Source organism: Ovis canadensis, chromosome 8 (assembly GCF_042477335.2).
Source record: "Ovis canadensis isolate MfBH-ARS-UI-01 breed Bighorn chromosome 8, ARS-UI_OviCan_v2, whole genome shotgun sequence".
Classification (NCBI taxonomy): domain Eukaryota; kingdom Metazoa; phylum Chordata; class Mammalia; order Artiodactyla; family Bovidae; genus Ovis; species Ovis canadensis.
Genome location: NC_091252.1, coordinates 82,030,718 through 82,052,500, shown reverse-complemented (window position 1 = coordinate 82,052,500; position 21,783 = coordinate 82,030,718). Strand labels below are relative to the sequence as shown.

The 21,783-nt window shown below is 36.9% G+C and overlaps 1 protein-coding gene across 1 annotated transcript in view; it reads right to left on the bottom strand.

Annotated features, from left to right (window-relative positions):
- The window catches only part of ADGB (androglobin), a 187,519-nt gene that overhangs the window by 122,503 nt on the left and 43,233 nt on the right, over positions 1 to 21,783 (bottom strand). Inside the window, exons 6-8 of the mRNA XM_069599306.1 lie at positions 14,154 to 14,293; positions 11,302 to 11,388; positions 1,931 to 2,178 (exon numbers count right to left, since the gene is read on the bottom strand). Of these exons, the coding sequence (XP_069455407.1) occupies positions 1,931 to 2,178; positions 11,302 to 11,388; positions 14,154 to 14,293 (475 nt within the window). The remainder of the gene's footprint in view (positions 1 to 1,930; positions 2,179 to 11,301; positions 11,389 to 14,153; positions 14,294 to 21,783) is intronic.

Genomic DNA, 21,783 nt, shown 5'->3' with positions numbered 1-21,783 from the left:
CCCTGGTGCCCCAGACTAGGTCTCCCATGTGAATGACTTATAGTTTCCTGTATTTCCCTTCAAGACTCATGTCTTAGTATGTATTTATGATTTTTAAAATTAATGTCAGCCCTTCTCACATTACCTAAGCTCTAAGAGGTGAGATCCACATCTGATTTTGTTCAGGTTACTGCTAATTCCTGGAACACGTTACGGGTATTCTCAGCAAGTAGTACATTGATCTTTGTGACTCCATGGACTGTAGCCTGCCAGGCTCCTCTGTCCATGAAATTCTCCAGGCAAGAATACTGGAGTGGTTTGCCATCGCTTTCTCCAGGGGGTATTTCTGACCCAGGGTTTGAACCCAAGTCTCCAGCATTGCAGGCAGACCTTTACCGACTAAGCCACCAGGGAAGCCCAGGTACATTGAATGAACGGTTAATTGGATGGATGGATGCTGCTGTTGTTAAGTTGCTGCTGCTGTTGCTGCTGCTGCTGCTAAGTTGCTTCAGTCGTGTCCAACTCTGTGCGACCCCAGAGACGGCAGCCCACCAGGCTCCGCCGTCCCTGGGATTCTCCAGGCAAGAACACTGGAGTGGCTTCTCATTTCCTTCTCCAATGCATGAAAGTGAAAAGTGAAAGTGAAGTTACTGAGTCGTGTCCAACTCCCAGCGACCCCATGGACTGCAGCCTACCAGGCTCCTCCACCCATGGGATTTTCCAGGCAAGAGTACTGGAGTGGGGTGCCATTGCCTTCTCCGTGTTAAGTTGCTAAGTCATGTCAAACTCTTAGCAACCCCATGAACTGCAGCCCACCAGGCTCCTCTGTCCATGCGATTTCCTAGGCAAGAATACTGGAATGAGTTGCCATTTCCTTCTTCAGGTGATCTTCCCAACCCAATCGACACAGGTTCTATCTTCCCAGGGATTGAACCTGTGTCTTCTGCATTACAGGTGGATTTTTTTACCACTGAGCTGCCTGGGAAACCCAGATAGATGGAGGATAGATAGATGTTAATTTGTGATACATGAGAAAGAGATTCCAGGTTCAAATTAATTTAGGATACACCAGGTAAAACAAATTTAACCTGGCTATTTTTTCATTTTTGCTTTCTTTTATAAACTAATGGACATTAGATTATTTCAAGAGGGATCTATGATGGGGCAGATATCACACATACTTAATTTTTTTTGCTTATCTTTGAGGAACATTTACAGTAGTTATTTCAGGGCAGTATATGATTGGAAATGCTGATGTGCAAGATCTAAATAAGAACAAAACATCAATATCTTATAAAGCACAAATATCTGAAAGACCATTATAAATGTCATCACAGTTATACAAAAAATTTAGTATTTTCTAGTATATTCAACTCTACTTGCAAGCATTATTGTTCATATGTACGGCTATATGAAATATTTTAGAAAGCATAAAATGACCACTTATTAAATATATTTCTCACTTTAAGAGAAACACTTCTACACTTTGTAAAATAACTTGAAAAATATAATTTCTAGATTTTAACTTTTACCTTATAATAAACAACCTGCAAATCACTGTCTAATCTGTGTCCATTTCACATTTTCTGAAATAGGACCACTTTTCAGGTTTGGTATTTTGGCTCATTCCACTCTACATATGACATAAAAGAAAGATGTGTTTAATGAAGGGAAACTGAAAACTTAATGTCTTTTTTCTATACTAATACTATATTAATTTAATATCATTAAAATATATAATTACCTTTGATTACAAGGAGAGCAAAATATAGTGAAATAATTAAACACCACTGCAAGCTGTAATATCGAGGAAATAGAGAAACTTGAATGACTGTTTTCACAACACATAATAAATGACAATGCTTATAAATAGTCGTTAAATTCAGCAATGATTATAAAGCATTTACATACAATATCCATACTGAATAATATTGTGATATAATTGTCTTACCCTTTAAAGCCCTTTCACCTTTCTCAGGCAATTTGAGTGCTGTTGTTGAATTTTCAGGCTTGAATTCCTTGCCATCTTTCACTTCTTTCCCATCCTTCACCTCTTTCCCATCCTTCACTTCTTTTCCTTGTTCTTTTAACTTGGCATCTATGTCAGTTATTTTGCTTTCAGAGCTGGACTCAGCTGACAGCTTAAACTCGGGCAATATTTCTCTCAAGAGCTCCCAAACTTTGTCCGTATATCCTGGGCTTAGGTGAAAAACAAAATTAATTTCCAAATTAAACTTTTTGCTCCACATTAAGAAATTACTGACAGAAAAAACATGAACTTGCAATTTCACAAGACCGATCAATAGTTACTTCACATTTTAATTGGAAACACCTTTATGTATTCATTCATTCAACAAGCATTGATTAAGTGCCTACTTCATGCTGGGCTTTGCTGATGCAGAGACCAAACACAGAGTTCCAGTTAAGGTGGTGATACAGGAGGATTCTAAACTCACTCCTTCCTAGGGACACAGAAAATTTACAGGTACATATAGAACAGTTTTCTTGTGCATGGGGGTGGGGGTGGTGGGGCAACTAGCTGAGGAATTCCCACATATATGGCACATGAGAATGGATAGGAGAAGCTGAGACACAGTCTTGCCATAAAACCCAGCCAGTGCAGTGACCCACAACTTGGAGAGAACTCACATTCTGAAGATTTTCCCTGAGGAGGCAAGGGTTTGCACCCTGCATCATCTGGCATTCTAACTTTTAAGACCTGCAGATCAGAGAGAAGTTCCCCAAACACACAGTTTTGAAAGCCAGCAGGGTTTGCATCCATGAGGCCCACAAGGTTATACAGCAAACTCAGAAAGTGAAAGTTTTAGTCACTCAGTCATGTCTGACTCTTTGTGACCCCATCAATTCTGGCCTGCCAGGCTCCTCTGTCCATTGGATTCTCCAGGCAAGAATACTGGAGTGGGTTTCCATTCCCTTCTCCAAGGGATGTTCCTGACCCAGGGATCGAAACCAGGTCTCCTGCATTTCAGGCAGATTCTTTACTGTCTGAAACAGTTCTTAAAGGGCTTTCATGGACTCACCAATCCCAAGGCCAGTGTATAGAAGAGCACTCAATAGGAGACTTTAATACCCCACTTTCTTCAATAAATAGATCTTCCAGACAGAAAAGCGATAAGAAAACATTGATCTTGTGAAAGTCGCTCAGTCATGTCTGACTCTGCAACCCATAAACTGTAGCCTGCCAGTCTCCTATGTCCATGGAATTCTCCAGGCAAGAATACTGGAGTGGGTAACCTATCTCTTCTCCAGCGGATCTTCCCAACCCAGGCATCGAACCGGGTTCTCCTGCATGCAGGTGGACTCTTTATCAGCTGAACTACCAGGGAAGCTCATTGGTCTTGAGAAACACATTAAATAAAATGGACTTAGACACATACAGAACATTCCATCCGAAAGCAGCAGAATACACATTTTTCTACATGGGGTATTCTCCAGAATAGATCATGTTAAGTCACAAAAAATATTTTAATGAATTCAAGAAGATTGAAATCATAGCACCCACCTTTACCAACCACATCTTTTCTAGTATGAAACTAGAAATTAATTACAAGAAGAAAACTGGGAAATTCACAGCTATGTGGAGATTAAACATCATGCTACTGACCAACCAATGGGTCAGAGAAGAAACCAACAAAATGCTTTGAGAAAAATCAAATGGAAGCACAACACAACACAAATACAACAGATACAACAACAGCACAACAGATGTAACAAGACAAAAGTAATTCTAAGAGGTACATCATGAAACAAGATCTTAAAAATACTACCTAACTTCACACCTTAAAGAACTAGAAAAGAAGAACAAATGAAGCCTAAAGTTAGCAGGAGGAAGGTAATAATAAATGTGGTTCAGTCATGTCTGACTCTTTGAGACCCTATATGGACTGTAGCCCACCACGGGATTCTCCAGGCGAGAGTATTGGAGTGGATTGCCATGCCCTCTTCCAGGGGATCTTCCCGAATAACAAATATCAGAGTGGAAATAAATGATTAAGAGACTAAAAAGACAATAGAAAAAATCAAAGAAACTAAGAGCTGGTTTTTTGAAAGGACAGGCAAAACTGAAAAGCCCTTAACTAGACTCACCAACAAAAAACAAATAAATAAAATCAGAACTGAAACAGACATATTGTATGTTACAATACAATACAATACAATACAAAGAACCTTTAAAGACTATGAGAAACAGATATACAACAAATTGGACAACCTAAAAGAAATGGATAATTTCCTAGAAACATACCACTTAGAAATACAAAGAAACAGAAAATCTGAACAGAGGAGCTTTTAATTTTAACTAATTCAAATTAAAATCTGAATTAACCAATAAAAAGATAATCCAATTAATAAATGGGCAGAGGATCTGAACGGACATATTTCCAAGGAAGATAAACCGATGGTCAACAGGTACAACAAAACATGCTGAACATCACTAAGCATCAGGTAAAACGTAAGTCAAACCCACAATGAGTTACAACCTCACAGGCATACTAGTTATCATCAAAAAGACAAGAAATGACAAGCACTGGCAAGGATATGGAGCAAGAGGAACCCTTGTACACTGGTGGTAGGAACATAAGTTAATATAGCCAGTATGGAAAACAGTATGGAATTTCCTCAAAAAATTAAAAATAGAACTATCATATAGTCCCACAATTCCACTTCTGGGTGGTTATCCATAAGAAATGAAAGCACTAACTCAAAAAAACAGAAGTTTGTCAAAAAGAACAATCTTATGTTCTCTGCAATGTTATTTACAATAGCCAAGATGTATGTGTCTATGGATGGATGAATGAATAAAGTGTAGTATTCATATGCACAATATAACATTGTTTAGCCATAAAAAAAGGAAAAAAAAATCTTGCCATTTGAAACAATGTGGATGGATTTTGAGGATATTAGTAGAGGTGGTTTAGTTGCTCAGTCATGTCTGACTCTTGCAACCCCATGGACTATAGCCGGCCAGGCTCCTCTGTCTATGGGATTTCCCAGACGAGAATAATGGAGTTGTCATTTCCTTTTCTAGGGGATCTTTCTGAACCAGGAATAGAACGTGGGCCTCCTGCATTGCAGATGGATTCTTTACTGACTGAGCTACGAAGGAAGCCCCTTTACTAAGTGAAATACATCAAAGAAAGACAAATATTGTAGGATTTTTTTCACTTACATATGGAATCTGAAAACAAACACACTCATTGATATAGAGAATAGATTTGTGGTTGCCAGAGGCAAAGGGTGGCATTTGGGCAAAATAGTGAAGGTATTCCAAAAATACAAATTTCCAGTTATACAATAAATGAGTCAGAGCATTGTAATGCACAGCAGGGTAACTGTGGTTAATAATACAGTAGCATATAAGTAGATCTTAAAAGTTTTCACCACAAGAAAAAAAAATTATAACCATGTGTGGTGATACCTGTTAACTAGATCTGTGCTGACCATTTCTCAATATATAAAAAACATTGAATTACTATGTTGTATGCATTCATGCTAAGTTGCTTCAGCTGTGTCCAACTCTGACCACTCTGACCGCAGCCTGCCAGACTCCTCTGTCCATGGGGATTTCTCCAGGCAAGAATTATTGCAGATGGTGACTGCAGCCATGAAATTAAAAGAAGCTTTGCATCTTTGATTACACAAAAAGCTATGACAAACTTAGATAGCATGTTAAAAAGCAGAGAAAGATTTTCTTTTCTTGGGCACCAAAATCATTGCAGACTGTGACTGCAGCCATGAAATTAACAGAAGCTTGCTCCTTGGAAGAAAAGCTATGACAAACCTAGACAGCATATTCAAAAGCAGTGACATTACTTTGTCAACAAATGTCTGTCTAGTCAAAGCTATGGTTTTTCCAGTAGTCATGTATAGATGTGAGAGTTGGACCATAAAGAAAGCTGAGCGCTGAAGAATTGATGCTTTTGAACTGTGATGCTGGAGAAGACTGCAAGGAGATCAAACCAATCAATCGTAAAGGAAAACAACCCTGAATATTCATTGGAAGAACTGATGCTGAAACTCCAATACTTTGGCCACCTGATGGGAAGAATTGACTCATTAGAAAAGACCCTGATACTGGGAAAGATTGAAGGCAGGAGGAGAAGGGGATGACAGAGGATGAGATGGTTGAATGGCATCACCGACTCGGTGGACAGGAGTTTGAGCAAGCTCCGGGAGTTGGTGATGGACAGGGAAGCTTGGCATGCTGCAGTCCATGGGGTCACAAAGAGTCGGACACAACTGAGCGACTGAACTGAACTGAACTCCATAGTTCTCCTCAGTATGCTCTTGCTATCTGATATCCTTTCCTCAGTGAGTGAATAAGCACAATCACATTTGGGGTTCATCTGTATGTATATGTAACCCTCAACTCATAAGCTCCAGCTCAAACCTCTCTTCAGATAACCAGGCTCATGTGTACAACCATCTAATAGACATCTATCCAAAAACAAATCAATTGATCAACCAACAAAAACATCCTGTTACCAGCTTCTACTTTTCAGTCAACTTAGAAAAGTAAGAATGATCAAGTCTCTTTCCGTGAAACTCTCCTCAAATAAAAATATATATCCCATTGATCCTTCCTCCTCCTGCAGTAGACAACCCTTTCAACATTCTTTTTTTTTTGAACGTTTTCTTTTATCTTTTCTTTTTAAACATTTATTTATTTGGTTGCACCGGGTCTTCGTTGCAGCACTTGGAATCTTCCATCTTCATTACGGCATGTGGGACCTTCAGTCGTGGCATATGAACTCTTAGCTGCAGCAGGTGGGATCTAGTTCCCTGACCAGGGATCAATCCAGGGTCCCCCTGCATTGGGAACATGGAGTTTTAGCCTTAGGACCACCAGGGAAGTCCCCCTTTCTCCATTTTTATCAGTTTTTTTCCATAGAAGCCCTTCTGCAATACTGCACAAACCAGTTTCCCTGCTCCAGTCCTCATATCTGCCCTCCTGCTCTGAGCAAGCCTCCAAACTCACAAGCCTGAGTGAGATCATCCTCCTGTATAAAATCTCTCAGCAACATTCTGTTGTGAATTTCTTAACTTCGTCTGTTTTGTTCCCATACACTTCTCCACCTTCTACTCATCTCTCCTCTAGAATCCAGCAGCCATAATCCACTCCTGCAGGTCCATGTGCTTTTCTGGGAGTACACCATGCTGTCTTGCACTTCCACGCTATTCTTTCTTCTCTGAGTTGGCTTCCCTGCCCCAAAAGCCTCACTAGTTTCCACTAACTCTTTGAAATCTGTTTAAGCATTGCTTTCTGGGGAAATTAAGCTATATGTTCCTGCACTGAATTACCAAAGAATCTTGTGCACACTTCTAGTTTAGTCTTTTAAAGTATTTTTTAAATTACTCTATCAACAAACATTCATTCAGATCATACTGTGTAACGGTCGTGCAGTGTCATTTTTTCTAAGCACAAGAAGTCTCAACATTGAGAAAGACAAAAAAGAGTTCCTATTCTCATACACTGTACCATCTCAGTGGAAGATGGAAGGCAGTGATAACTTCTCAGTGGAAGGTAGTGATAACTTTCCTAATGAAAATAAAATAATAAACAATGGGCTATGGAATCATTTGGGAAAGGAATTATTTAAACCTAGATGGCTGAAAAGGTTTTTCTGAGGAGTTGATATTTAAGCCTGGTGAGATCTAAATGTTATGACTTATCCAGCCAAGTAAATATCTGATGGAAGATCATTTAAGGCATAAAGAAAGAACAGTTCAGGTTAAGACCCTAGGGGATAATGATTTTAGAACATTTGAGAAGCAGAATGAAGATGTGGGTGGCCGGGTAGGGTTTTTTTGTTTTGTTTTGTTTAATGCATTTAATCCCCCAAAGGCTCTGCAACCTAAGTCGTGCAATCATAATTGAGGTATAAGAGAAGGTTGCAAATTTTATGTAGTCACAAATGATAGACTAGGAAATACTAAAATCAGGATTAAAACGGATCTTTCTGAATCCAAAACCATGTGTTTTTCCCACCTACAGTGTAACAAATGTTATACTGTGAAAAAGAAATATTCAGACTCCACTGGATGAGACTATACAACTTCTTGGACAGTTAGAATTAAGTATGGGATGGTGGAGTGTTCCATTCTCAAATGAATTGCATCAAGATCAGACAAATTTGTGGAGAAAAACATCATCTCTTCATCCGAAATTGCTAGACTTCTAACATCCACTCTGTGTTTCTAGTATAACACAGAGAGTTACAACTTTGTGTTTCTTATTTTCAAATGATAAGACAGTGCTAACTGTAGGAAAACATGAGGCAAGGTCAACAATTGCAAATCTAGCAATGTCTCCCTTTGGTGCTTCTATGTGAGAGGGAAGGGAAAGGGCTGTCTGTTGAAGACATCACAAAACACTTTTCACCCTATTGATTTTCATACGGGAAAAGTCAGTAGTGAACACAATTTGAAACTTCAATATTCTGATTCTCCTGGAATGATCAATGAAGGCCCTTAGGGGCTGTCTTGGCACACGGAATCCTTCGTAGTAACAGAAACATCCAACTTCTGAACAGATCATGGCTTTGATCTTATCATTCTCCTGCTTTCCATGCCCTTTTCCTCCCTTCCTTTCAAATCAAACCCAGCCAACAGTAGAGGCTCTGATCAAATCAGAACTTTCTCCAGGAAGCCATGCCGGACCTCTCCCTGGATCCTTGGCAGACAGTGATTTCAAATTAAACTGTTTTTTAACAATCATTGTTACAGTTCCATGACATTCTTCTCATTTAAAATTATACACATTTATACACATGAATTAACTTTGTGATTTTATAGTGTAATTGCAATTTTAAATTATATGAATAATGTGGCAGAGTATTCATAATAAAAAATCCTACACATTATGACATAAATCGAAGCGAGTACATATCTTTTACTTTTCGATTATATTTAGAAGTAAAATGATAAACTTGAACATCTGAGTCACTCTCACTTATTTGTTTAGACTTTTCTCTGCTTCCAAAGGTTGATCATTAGCTATCATACATATTTCTATATAATATTAAATAATCCAGTGATATGCATGAGGGGCTTCCCTGGTGGCTCAGAGGTTAAAGCATCTGCCTGCAATGTGGGCGATCCGGGTTCAATCCCTGGGTTGGGAAGATTCCTTGCAGAAGGAAATAGCAACCCACTCCACTACTCTTGCCTGGAAAATTCCACGGACTGAGGAGCCTGGTAGGCTACAGTCCATGGGGTCACAAAGAGTCAGACATGACTGAGTGACTTCACTTTCACTTTCAGGGATATTCATTAGGAGAAAGAAACTAGCACTAATTATGTCTCTAGCACACATCAGCTACTTTTTCCAGTACTCTCACCATTTCAATCCCCAGAGCCATATAGGATAGGTAATTTTTTACCCCTATTTTACATATGGAAACTCTGGGCCCCCAAAATTATATTACTTGTAAAATTTACATAGCTTGAAGTAGGAAGTATAAAAACATAAATCTAGATATACAGTTCTGAATGCAAAGTTCAAGCTTCCCTCCCTTATATCATTTTCATAGACATTTTATAAGCAATCATATACTCATGCAAATTGAGCATCTAAAATACTGCAATTTAAAAATTTAATTTAATTATTAAACTGGTCTTATTATCATGGAAGTATATGAACACTGTTTTCAATTTTCATGCATAATTTCACTATATGATTCTAGCAAGAGACTATTCACAATTTTTAATTTAATAATTTTCTAGTCAAGAATTATTTTGATCTCCTGTTTCTTTACCACTCTCTGATAGATGTCTGATGTTTTCATGTCTCTGGTATCTTTATTGCAGGAAAAATTAATGGGAAATTATAAGTATTCCATCAACACTGAAGATAAAAAATTAGTAAAGTCTGTTTATAAACCCCACCCTCTCTCTACTTCTCCTTACTAACACTGACAATATTATGCCAATAAATACTCTGTTAGGTATCAGAAAATAATTTTCCATGAGAAGATATAAAAGGCTGCCATCTGGACCTTTCTGAAGGCAAAAAGCAAGGTCAGTTCTCTACCAAGAAAAGGCGTCAAGGAGCTTGTCTACCCTCCTAATTTTTGCCTACAAATATTTTTATTTGAGCTAAGCAATGGCTAGCTTACCCAGCTGAAAGGATGTTTTAAATGATGGAATCCAAGTGACTAGAATCTGTCTTCATCTTCTTTAACCTGGACCCTGGAAATGCTAGTTTTCTAACATCAAAGATCAGAGATGATCCAAATTGATAACTGTACTATGGATTTGATCTTGTAAAAATCAGCATTCTGATTGATGGTATGTTTAGATCTATTGATATAATTATTTTCTAGCACCTTAGTCTGATTAATTTTCAGTGTCAATGATAACATGATCAAATCATATGTCTACAATTTTTATGTATGAGACAAAAAATATTTGTGAAATTTTAAGTAAGCTTTGCATTAAATACTCTCTCTTTATACATAGGCAAACAATTTTTATATATCTAGAATCATATGAGAGAAACACTATATGCTTTGACTCCAGAAATATTTAGATTCAAATTTTACCTCCAGGTACAATGTACACTGCTTTAGGGAATTCAGCCACTATGAGCTTCAGTTTTCTCATTTCTAATGATATGCAACACTGAGCTGATAAGGTCATATGGATGATCAAATAAGATCATCTTTTCAGGACTGTGAGTTTTAACTGGAATAACATATTAAAGTGCCTAAGGTCAAATAGGCATTTTAGTGTTATTTCTTCCCTAGTGAAGTGAAGTGAAACTGAAGTCGCTTGGTTGTATCCGACTCTGCGACCCCGTGGACTGTAGCCCACCAAGCTCCTCTGTCCATGGGATTCTCAGGCAAGAGTACTGGAGTGGGTTGCCATTTCCTTCTCCAGGGGATCTTCCTGACCCAGGGATCGAACCCAGGTCTCCCGCATTGCAGGCAGACGCTTTAACCTCTGAGCCACCAGGGAAACCTTGGGTAGCTAATTAAAAGTTGCTTTCATTTTTCTGTACTGAATAAATGTATGAGTATAAAGGGGTCACCTGTAAATATTTTACCATATAAATAATTAACATTGTTTTAATATTTGTAATTCATATATTTAAGGATTAAATTTACTATATATAAGGAAAAAATTAATCCTGCAATTCTCAATAAGTTTTATATAATACTATACCATGTTATTTTCCAAACATTTTGTAAAATGTGGCAATTTTTGAAATTTTCTTTAAGACTAAGAATAGTTTAGTTAAAGAAACTTTACTGGGGAACAAACAAAAAAAAAATATATGAGTAATTTAATGGTCAAACATACTGGAGAGAAATGACTTCTGGTAACCAACCCGTGAGTGCATGAATCACTGTGAACTCTCCCAGTTCTCTCCTCTCTGCCACATGGATGCTGAAGAAGCAAAAACACAATATTACAGTCAATAACATTTGAAAACAGGGAGAGGTCTATAAAAGACAGGAATCTCTAACAAGCAGTAATAAAAGAATTAATGGGCTCTCATAAATGGCTACCCACTCTAATATTCTGGCCTGGAAAATTACACGGGAGCAGCCTGGCAGTCTACAGTCCATGTGGTTGCATAGAGTTGGACACAACTGAGCTTCTCCTCACTTCACTTTGTATATATAGATAATACACAATCTCTTCTGTATATTCAACATATTATCATGTTCTTTTAAAAACAGGGCAATGTTTTTCCTCTTTCAAGTTTCAGTAATTATAATACGATTCCTATGAGTCTGTATATTAAGCCAGTCTCACACATGGCAGGGCAAGAAGGGGATCAGATATTTTTGATAAAATCCTTAGATAATTTTAGAGAAGCTGGAAACATCCATTCTATCTTGTACAAAAGAGTGGATCTGCCACTATGGCATAAAGTCAATGAGACTGTGATTGATTAAATATCACTCTTCTTATTTTAATCCTTTACTTTTAATATTTTTCTGAAGTGATTAGTTTATTTTCAGTAACACACACAAATGCTATATCTATATTTTGCCCAGGAACCAGAGCTTCAGTTCCACCTTATGCCAGTGGTGGTGACTGATGGTATTGATTGGTATACATGTTTTTTAATTCAGAAAGAAGTGTTAGTCACACACTCCATCATTTAGAAATTTATATTGGTTTTTTCGTTTGCAGATTATAAACTGTGATGTGTCCACATATCTCCAAGATAACAAATATCTACTGGAAGAGATATGAACAGTCTAACCTCCTCTTTGAATAATCATATTTAGGAGGTGACTGTGTGAAGCTCATAAAAGTAATGTTTTTTCCTCTGCACATGTCAGAGTGATATGTAAATAACTACTAAACATTAATTTTTAGTGTAGAAAGCTAAAACTCACATTAAGAAATTCACTATCTACTGTAAAATCGGAGACAAACTTTTGGACAAATATAAATTGGACCACATAGTGATTTCCACTTCAAGGTCTAAGAAGCATCCTGCATTAAGCCTGGTCCTTTATTTATAAGTTGGATTTGTTTGTTTTTCAAAAATAACCATAATGCCATTTCTCAAGTTGCTTTAAAATTCTACTGTAGCTTTAAGAAAGATAAAAATGCCACTCCAATTATCCGGGTCATGTATTTACTGCTTCACTGGCCTGGCTGCTCTCATTCTCAGGACTTCAAGTTAGATCTGAGAATTAGGAACGCTATTTTCTTTCAAAGATAAACAAACATAGTTGTTACCATTTTAAATACTTAGTAGTATTCAACTATCTAAATGCTCTGAGCTGAGCTTTTTAAAATGATTGAAATTAAGGGTTGCAAACTGGGTAACACAAATTCCGGATAGAAAATTGAGGGTTGGTAACAGAAAAGAGAGATGAAGAGGGTGGCAGTAGGAGGGGCTGCTTTTGTTTGTGTGGCTTTGGGAGAGAAAAAGGAAGCTGAGCCAAAAGAAAACCACAAAAAAACAGACCAGGCTTCTGACTGACATGGCTGTGTATAATAATAGAAGGGGAGGGGGCTGAGCTTTGAGCCAGTGGCTGGAGTGACCTGTTAGAGCAAGTGGGTGTGTTCTGCTGAAAAGGACCTGCTGTGATAAACTGCAGGAGGGGGAAGGGTAGCAAATTCAAGCTGGTGCATTGTGTGTGAGAATTCTTCCACAGATTGGAGACACACAGTCGCCTTGCATTGGCAACTCAGGTATCAAAGCTTTTTTTGCATCACTCAGGCCTGAATAAAGCACTAGTGGTAAAGAATGCGCCTGCCAAGGCAGGACTATAAGACATGCAGGTTCAATCCCTGCCTCAGGAAGATCCCTTGGAGAAGGAAATGGCAGCCCACTCCAGTATTCTTGCCTGGAAAATTCCATGGACGGAGGAGCCTGGTGGGTTACAGTCCATGGGGTTGCAAAGAGTCAAACATGACTGAAACAACTTAGCAATGGAACAAGGACCAGAACAGAAGGACCACAGTCTGCAAGTGGAAGCTAAGACATGTCTCGCATAGGTTGGTGCTGGAATATAAGACACAAACAGATTTTCCAGGAATATTGAAGGAAACATGATAGTTTTCATTGTGATTGTATAAAAAGGACCAGTGTTACCTAAACCATGAGGAACACATGGACATTTTTCATAAGAGATCAGATTTTCAAGATTAGCAAATGATGGCTGCATACCCAAAGCCTAAGACTTTAACTGGATCCAGGATACACTGGAGTAAGAAATGGCAACCCCGCTCCAGTATTTTTGCCTGGAAAAATCCCACGGACAGAGAAGACTGATGGGTTACAGTAGAGTTGGACATGACTTAGCAACTAAACAGCAGGACATATATTCAATAATTAGATGAACCAGTATTTTCCTCTACAAAATAACTTCTTTCTTTCCTTAAACTGAAACTTTACTTCCATGACTGACTTTTCCATTCATCATAAGAAAACACTGGATACAAAATCAGTTTTGAGCATTTTTCTTGGGGGAATTTTGTCTCATTGCTAGCTAACACAGCACTTCAAACCAGTGGCTTTGGAATGTGTATTGTTATATTAGAAAGTTTATACTGTTTGGAGAAAATGCTTTTTAAAAATGATTTTTTGAAAAATAAACCTATGCAATATTGGTGCATAGCTGTTGCTGCTATTTGCCATTTTGTCTTTTTACAAGTGAGTGATAAGTCTTTATTCTACTTACTCAACATTTGCCAGCTTAATGATAGCTTTACACAAAAGCATTGGCCAAAGTTCAAATTCATAGGTTGTAGCTGGAAGCAATAGATTATTTTCTTCATCAAAAGGCAGAAAGTCATCAATAGTTATCTTTCTCCAGCAACCCTAAAGATGAGAAGAAAGGAATAGACCATTAGTGATTTACATTATTTTTCACACACATTCTTATATACTGCTGACATTATTATTTACAATTTTTACAATTTTATTTTATTTTATAAAATTTATGATTTTATTTTATAACTGTTATTTTATTTTAGCATCTTATGTCTAATGACTGACCTACTAGTATTGTATACTACTCTGAGAATTTTAGCTTATTATTTTATTTATTGTAATTAAAACATGTGTATATCTATATCTACAGTGTCATTATTTATGAGGTATTTTAGCATATTCTTGGATGCCTCATCCTACATAATGGAATAAATTGAACTATTTCAAAAAGCAAAACCAAAACATCATGCAATCATGGATAAGTTTAGGCACAATTAAATAACTTATTTGTAGTCATAATGCAAATTCTCCAAAAGTAACTTCAGTAATAATTTTTTATCCTCATAGGCTCAGTGAGTTATACTTCCAATTACCATATTACTCTTACTCCTAATTAAAGATCTATTTTGAACTTAAAATTAGTTAATTCTTTATCTAATAAAATCATGATATATTTACATATATATATCACTTCATAATTAAAAGTTTGAGATAAATGATAAAATTAATGATTGTGAGCTCAAACTCCTTTAAACTTTGGTTTTACATGTGAGATTTATTTTTCAGTAGTGATGCAAGCCTTGTGAACTCAAAGATCTGCATAATACATGGCTTATACCTATACCATTGAATTGTTTATAGTCTAGAGAGGGAGGGCATATAAGAATATGCAAAATACAAAATGTAATATGTTTCAAATGCTCTGGAATAAGAAAGGAAAATGTGACTAATTTGCTCAGGGGATGTCTTCACAGGAAGTTGACATTGGAATTCAAGCATCAACGAACAGTATACTTGTCCTAGGTGGATAGGAACAGTAGGGTGAAAATGTCTTCTTTTTATGACACATGTAACTGAACTCATACTACATTATTTAGTGGTTATGTGACTTTTTATTTCTTTCTTTGTGGATAATGTAGGGCAAGACAGGTTTGAAGGAACAGGTATTTAGCTATTCTCTCTTCTAACTTTAGGTGAAAAAAACTCAAAATAATACACAGTAAAATTGACTGGTTTGATCTCCTTGCTGTCCAAGGGATGAATACATAAATGAAATGTTATGGAATATAAATATAAATAATTTTTGCATTTGGTATTTTTGGATCTAACATTTTTGCATTTGGTAATTTTTGGACCTAACAAAAGCAGAAGATATTGAGAAGAGGTGGCAAGAATACACAGAAGAACTATACAAAAAAGATCTTCATGACCCAGATAATCACGATGGTATGATAATTCACCTAGAGCCAGACATCTTGGAGTGTGGAGTCAAGTGGTCCTTAGGAAGCATAACTATGAACAAAGCTAGTGGAGGTGATGGAATTCCAGTTGAGCTCTTTCAAATCCTAAAAGATGATGCTGTGAAAGTAGTGCACTCAATATGCCAGCAAATTTGGAAAACTCAGCAGTGGCCACAGGACTGGAAAAGGTCAGTTTTCATTCCAGTCCCTAAGAAAGACAATACCAAAGAATGCTCAAACTACCGCACAATTGCACTCATCTCACATGCTAGTAAAGTAATGCTCAAAATTCTCCAAGCCAGGCTTCAACAGTACATGAACCATGAACTTCCATATGTTCAAGCCAGATTTAGAAAAGGCAGAGGAACCAGAGATCAAATTGCCAACATCTGCTGGATCATCAAAAAAGCAAGAGAGTTCCAGAAAAACATCTACTTCTGGTTTATTGACTATGCCAAAGCCTTTGACTGTGTGGATCACAATAAACTGTGGAAAATTCTGAAAGAGATGGGAATATGAGACCGCCTGACCTGCCTCTTGAGAAACCTGTATGCAGGTCAGGAAGCAACAGTTAGAACTGGACATGGAACAACAGACTGGTTCCAAATAGGAAAAGGAGTATGTCAAGGTTGTATATTGTCACCCTGTTTATTTAACTTCTATGCAGGGTACATCATGAGAAACGCTGGGCTGGATGAAGCACAAGCTGGAATCAAGATTGCTGGGAGAAATATCAGTAAGTTCAGATATACAGATGACACCACCCTTATGGCAGAAAGCGAGAAAGAACTAAAGAGCCTCTTGATGAAAGTGAAAGAGGAGAGTGAAAAAGTTGGCTTAAAGCTCAACATCCAGAAAACGAAGATCATGGCATCTGGTCTCATCACTTCATGGCAAATAGATGGGGAAACAGTGGAAACAGTGAGAGACTTTATTTTGGAGGGCTCCAAAATCACTGTAGATGGTGACTGTAGCCATGAAATTAAAAGACTCTGCTCCTTGGAAGAAAAGTTATGACCAACCTAGAGAGCATATTAAAAAGCAGAGACATGACTTTGTCAACAAAGGTCTGTCTAGTCAAGACTATGGTTTTTCCAGTGGTCATGTATGGATGTGTGAGTTGAGTCCAAAAAAAGCTGAGCACCAAAATATTGATGCTTTTGAACTGTGGTGTTGGAAAAGACTCTTGAGAGTCCCTTGGACTGCAAGGTGATCAAACCAGTCCATCCTAAAGGAAATCAGTCCTGAATGTTCATTGGAAGGACTGATGCTGAAGCTGAAACTCCAATACTTTAGCCATCTGATACAAAGAACTGACTCATTTGAAAAGAGCGTGATGCTGGGAAAGATTGAAGGCAGGAAGAGAAGGGGATGACAGAGGATGAGATGGCTGGATGGCATCATCGACTCAATGAACATGAATTTGGGTAAACTGTGGGAAATGGTGGTGGATAGGGAGGCCTGGCGTGCTGCAATCCATGGGGTTACAAAGAGTTGGACACAACTGAGCGACTGAACTGAACTGACTGAATTTTTGTCATTGCATGTAAATGATGTATATAGGACATTTTTTATTGAGTTTACTCTGCTAGTGCTGCATAATTTTAAAAGATCATCAAAATGTTTAATTATAGAATCCTTGTACAGAAAGATGCCTTTTTGTTAAGATAAACATATGTTAATAAATCTACTTTAGAATAGTCATGCTCAAATTTTAACATTTTCCATAGTTCAATTCCAGGTCATGATAACTATCGGCTATATATATTTATACCCTCTTTTTCTATGACCAAGCTGAATAGAAAATTTAAAATATGTTGTATAAATAATAGTTCAAATCACAATTATGAAAAAAATCAAGCAAAGTGTAATCAGAGATGAGAGATTTCCAAAAAATCTGAGTGGTCATAATTAAATAAATGAGACTATTTTCCCCTATTTTCATATTTTCTCCAGTTATATAATTTTAGTTTCCCTTATTTCTACTCCAGTAACAGGTGTGTGCTTCCCACTCAGGGCAGACCTCTGACTTCCACACTTGATCTGAAGTAAACAAAGCAGTTTCTCTCCCCAGCAGAGTCAAAGAGAAGAACTGACTTCCATCCTCCTTCAGGAAACAGGAGATGTCTGGCCTGGAAGAAACTATTATTTCCACCTCCTACCCATGCAGCAGCGCACACCTCCCCCTCCTCAGATGGTAACAAGCAGATTGTGAGATGGTTAACACAACAGCACTAGTCAGGTTTTATAAATTAAACTGAGATTTGGAAAAAAGCTCACAAAAGTGATCCAGGGTGTACATTACAAACCTAAACAGGTTGGCTACCTTCTAAAACAGAAATTTTAATTAGAAACCAAAGTCATTAAGGTATAATAGCGATAGCATCCAGGAAACTGTTCAAAATGTCTCCTCATACCAAAACCCAGGAATATTTTAATTTCAGTGAGAAAATACAATCTACAGACCAGAAAGTCAAAATGACAGAGAAACTGGAACTTTTTAGGCTTGAACTATAACTCTGCTGTTCAAATATGCTCCAACAAGTAATCATGAACACTCTTGAAACAAAAAAGAAAATAGGAAATCTCAGCAAAGAGATAGAAAATATAAAAGAGGACAAAATAGAAAATTTGAACTTAGTATTAAATAATAAACAAACCTGTTAATATCAGAAAGCAAATTTCAGAGAAACTAGTGAACAGCAAGTTAAATCAATAGAAATTATGAGCAATAAGGGAAATAGATTTAAAAATTAATATGAGCTTCAGGGACCTGTGAGATAATGGAAAATATATAACATGCTATTGGTGTCAACGCACACAAACGGTACAAACAATATGAATAGGGAGCTGCAGTAGGTTTGAGAAAAAATTGAAAACTTCCCAAATTTGTCATGAAATAATCTTATAGATTTAAGGGGCTCAGAATGTCCAAAACAGGATAATGTCAAAGAAATCAACACTGAGGAATCTATACACATCAAATTCGAGCTTCTAAAAACTCAAGAAAAAGGCAAAAGCTTGAAAGCAGTCTATGAGAAGACATTGCCTGCAGGAGAACAGCAGATTGCTTTCCAGAAACAACAGAGGCCAGAAGAAAGTAGCATACTTAACGCTGAAAGAAAAACAATAGTCAACCCCAAATTCTGCACTGAGTGGAAATATTTTTTAAGAATAAAGGTGAAATAAAGATGATTTCAGATAAAGGGAAGAGAGAATAATTTGTCACCAGGCACCTGGCTGAAAAAGAATGGCAAAAGGAAATTCCTCAAAGGTAAAAAAAAGAAAAAGAAAAAGAAAATGGAACATTAGGAATGAAGAAAGAGTAAAGGAAAGAGTAAGCATATGGCTAAATTATGAAGTATTCTTTTCCCCTTGAGCTTTTAAAATTATATTTGACATTTAAAAGCAAAAGTTTTCATGACGGTCTCAACATATGTAGACGAAACATTTAAGACAACTATGTTATAGATAGGTGTAAAGGAGTCTAAAAGGTAGGTAAAATTGTATTCCAATTTAAGCGGTAAAATGATATTACTGGATTGTGATAAGCTATATGTGTATACTTTAATCCCTAGTGCTATCACTACAAAAAAGAAATCCTCAAAAACACTAGGGATAATAATTTAAAAAGACACATGCAGCCCAATGTTCACAGCAGCATTATTTATAATAGCCAAGAAGACGTGAAAATAGTCTAAGTGTCCATTGACATATGAATGGCTAAAGAAAATGTGGTATACATATATGCAACAGAATATTATTTAACCATTAAAAATGAAATACTGCCATTTGCAGACATAGATGGACCTAGAGATTATTATACTAAGTGAAGTAAGTCAGACAAATACAAATATCACATGATATCACTTATATGTGGAATCTACAAAATAATATAAATGAACTTATTCATAAAACAGAAACAGACTCACAGACATAGAAAAAAAAAAAAAGCAAAAAACTTATGGTTACCAAAGGGGAAAGAGGGTGAAGGATAAATTAAGACTATGGGAATAATAGAAACACACTACTGTATATAAATTAGATAAATAAGGATTTACTATATAGCACAGAGAACTATATTCAATTTCTTGAAATAGCCTATAATGGGAAAAAATCTGAAAATTATATAGATATGTATATATATATACATAAAACTGAATCACTTTGGTAAAACAGTGGTCATAGCCTGAATGTCTGTCAATATGAAATTAGCAACATATGTATCCAATTGTCACCTGCTATCTGTAGGGGAACTGGTTCCAGAATCAGTCACATGTACCAAAATCTGGACATACTCAAGTCCTACAGTTGGCCTTCCTTCCTTATCTGAGGATTCAACCAACAGCAGATCATAAATATATGGCTATATTTATTTTTAAAAAGTAGACTTTTAAGTGGACCTGGACAATTCAAACCTATCTTATTCCAAGATCAACTGTAATTATTGTTATGTTCAAGCAATGGAGTACAAGGTAGACCAACAAATATTAGCATGAAAATGTCCATGGTTAAGGAAAACATACAGAATGATGAATACTGTATGATTTTACTGTTGGTACAGATTATATATAGTGTGTTTACATATATACTTTTAAGAAAAAGGTTTAAGAGGATAAACAGAGATACTTTACTATGATTGTCTGGGTAGGTAGACTCATAGGGACATTTCATTTACTAATTTAAACATGTTAATAGTGTTTGAATGTGTTTTAATAAAAGCATATATAGAGTTAATAATGGGTTTTCCTGGCGGCTCACTGGTAAAGAATCTGCCTACAGTGCAGGAAACCCAGGTTTGATCCTTGATTTGGGAAGATCCCCTGGAGAAGGGGATGGCAACCCACTCTGGTATTCTTGCCTGGAGAATCCCATGGACAGAGGAGCCTGGTGGGCTATAGTCTATGGGGTCGCAAAGAGTTCGGCATGACTGAATATGTTTTAATAAAAGCATGTATAAAATTAATAATGATGAATCGAGAATGAAAAATTTCCATTTTGAAAATAAAAGTAATTGAATAATGGAAAAGTAATTTGTCAAGGCATATGCCTTGAAAACACTGTTTAAAGAACAAAAATGTCACTGGGTGTGAGAGACTTTGTTTCAAATGCTGACTGCAAACTCTACCCAGACTGTGGGTTGGGATATGAAAAACGCAATAGACAGGGTTTATGCAGGTGTGTCCTGCACCCACAGTTGAATAAACTCCAAATTCTATAATAATATTGTGCTTAAAAAGTATAAAAGTTAATCAGAAATAAAAACTAGAATGCTTTTGTATGGAAAGATAGATGATGATTGGGGAAAACCACTGGTCTCAATGTGTGTGTTTTCTTGCTTATTCAGAGCTAAATGAAAGCACTCAGAGAAAGACTGCCAAGAGCAATACATATTTCAAGTGGAGAGCAATAATGTAATTGCTTTTTTCAAGGAGCCCAAGGAATGCTGACATTGGAAAGTACCGAGGAGACCATATGCAGCTCAGTAGCAGTGTTATCACTGCCAGGTGAAAGGAAAAAGAAAACTCTGTTTTATGATACTGTTCTTCATGCTACCTAATAAATTTTTATCTGGTTGATGTCAAAGAACTTTGAGGCTATTCTCTTAGGATCCAAACTGGAAAAAAATGGGAATATTTTATGGGAGAAACAATACACTGGTATAAAAACCTGAACTTTAAGTGTCATGCCAAAAGGTTCTCATTGGTTAGTTTACTTTGAAGAAGTGATTAAAAGAGAAAGTGTTAATCACTCAGTTGTGCCTGACTTTGCAACCCCATGGACTGTAGCCTGCCAGGCTTCTCTGGCCTTGGGATTCTCCAGGCAAGAATACTGGAGTGGGTTACCATTCCTTTCTTCAGGGGATCTTCCCAACCCAGGAATCAAACTTGAGTCTCCTGCATTGCAGGCAGATTCTTTACCATCTCAGCCATATAAATGCTTCAAGGGGCAATAAGAAACAGGGAGGAGAATACATGTAAAAAGGCAGAAGGAGAAATCAACATCCAGTAAGAAACAAATAAGAAAGTGTCTACAAATGGAAGGGGAAAAAAGGCAATTTGGAGCAGCCTTAAGGTGTACAAGACTGCACAGGGGAAGGAGAACTGAGGTAGGGCAGAGGATGCATCTCCAGTAAAT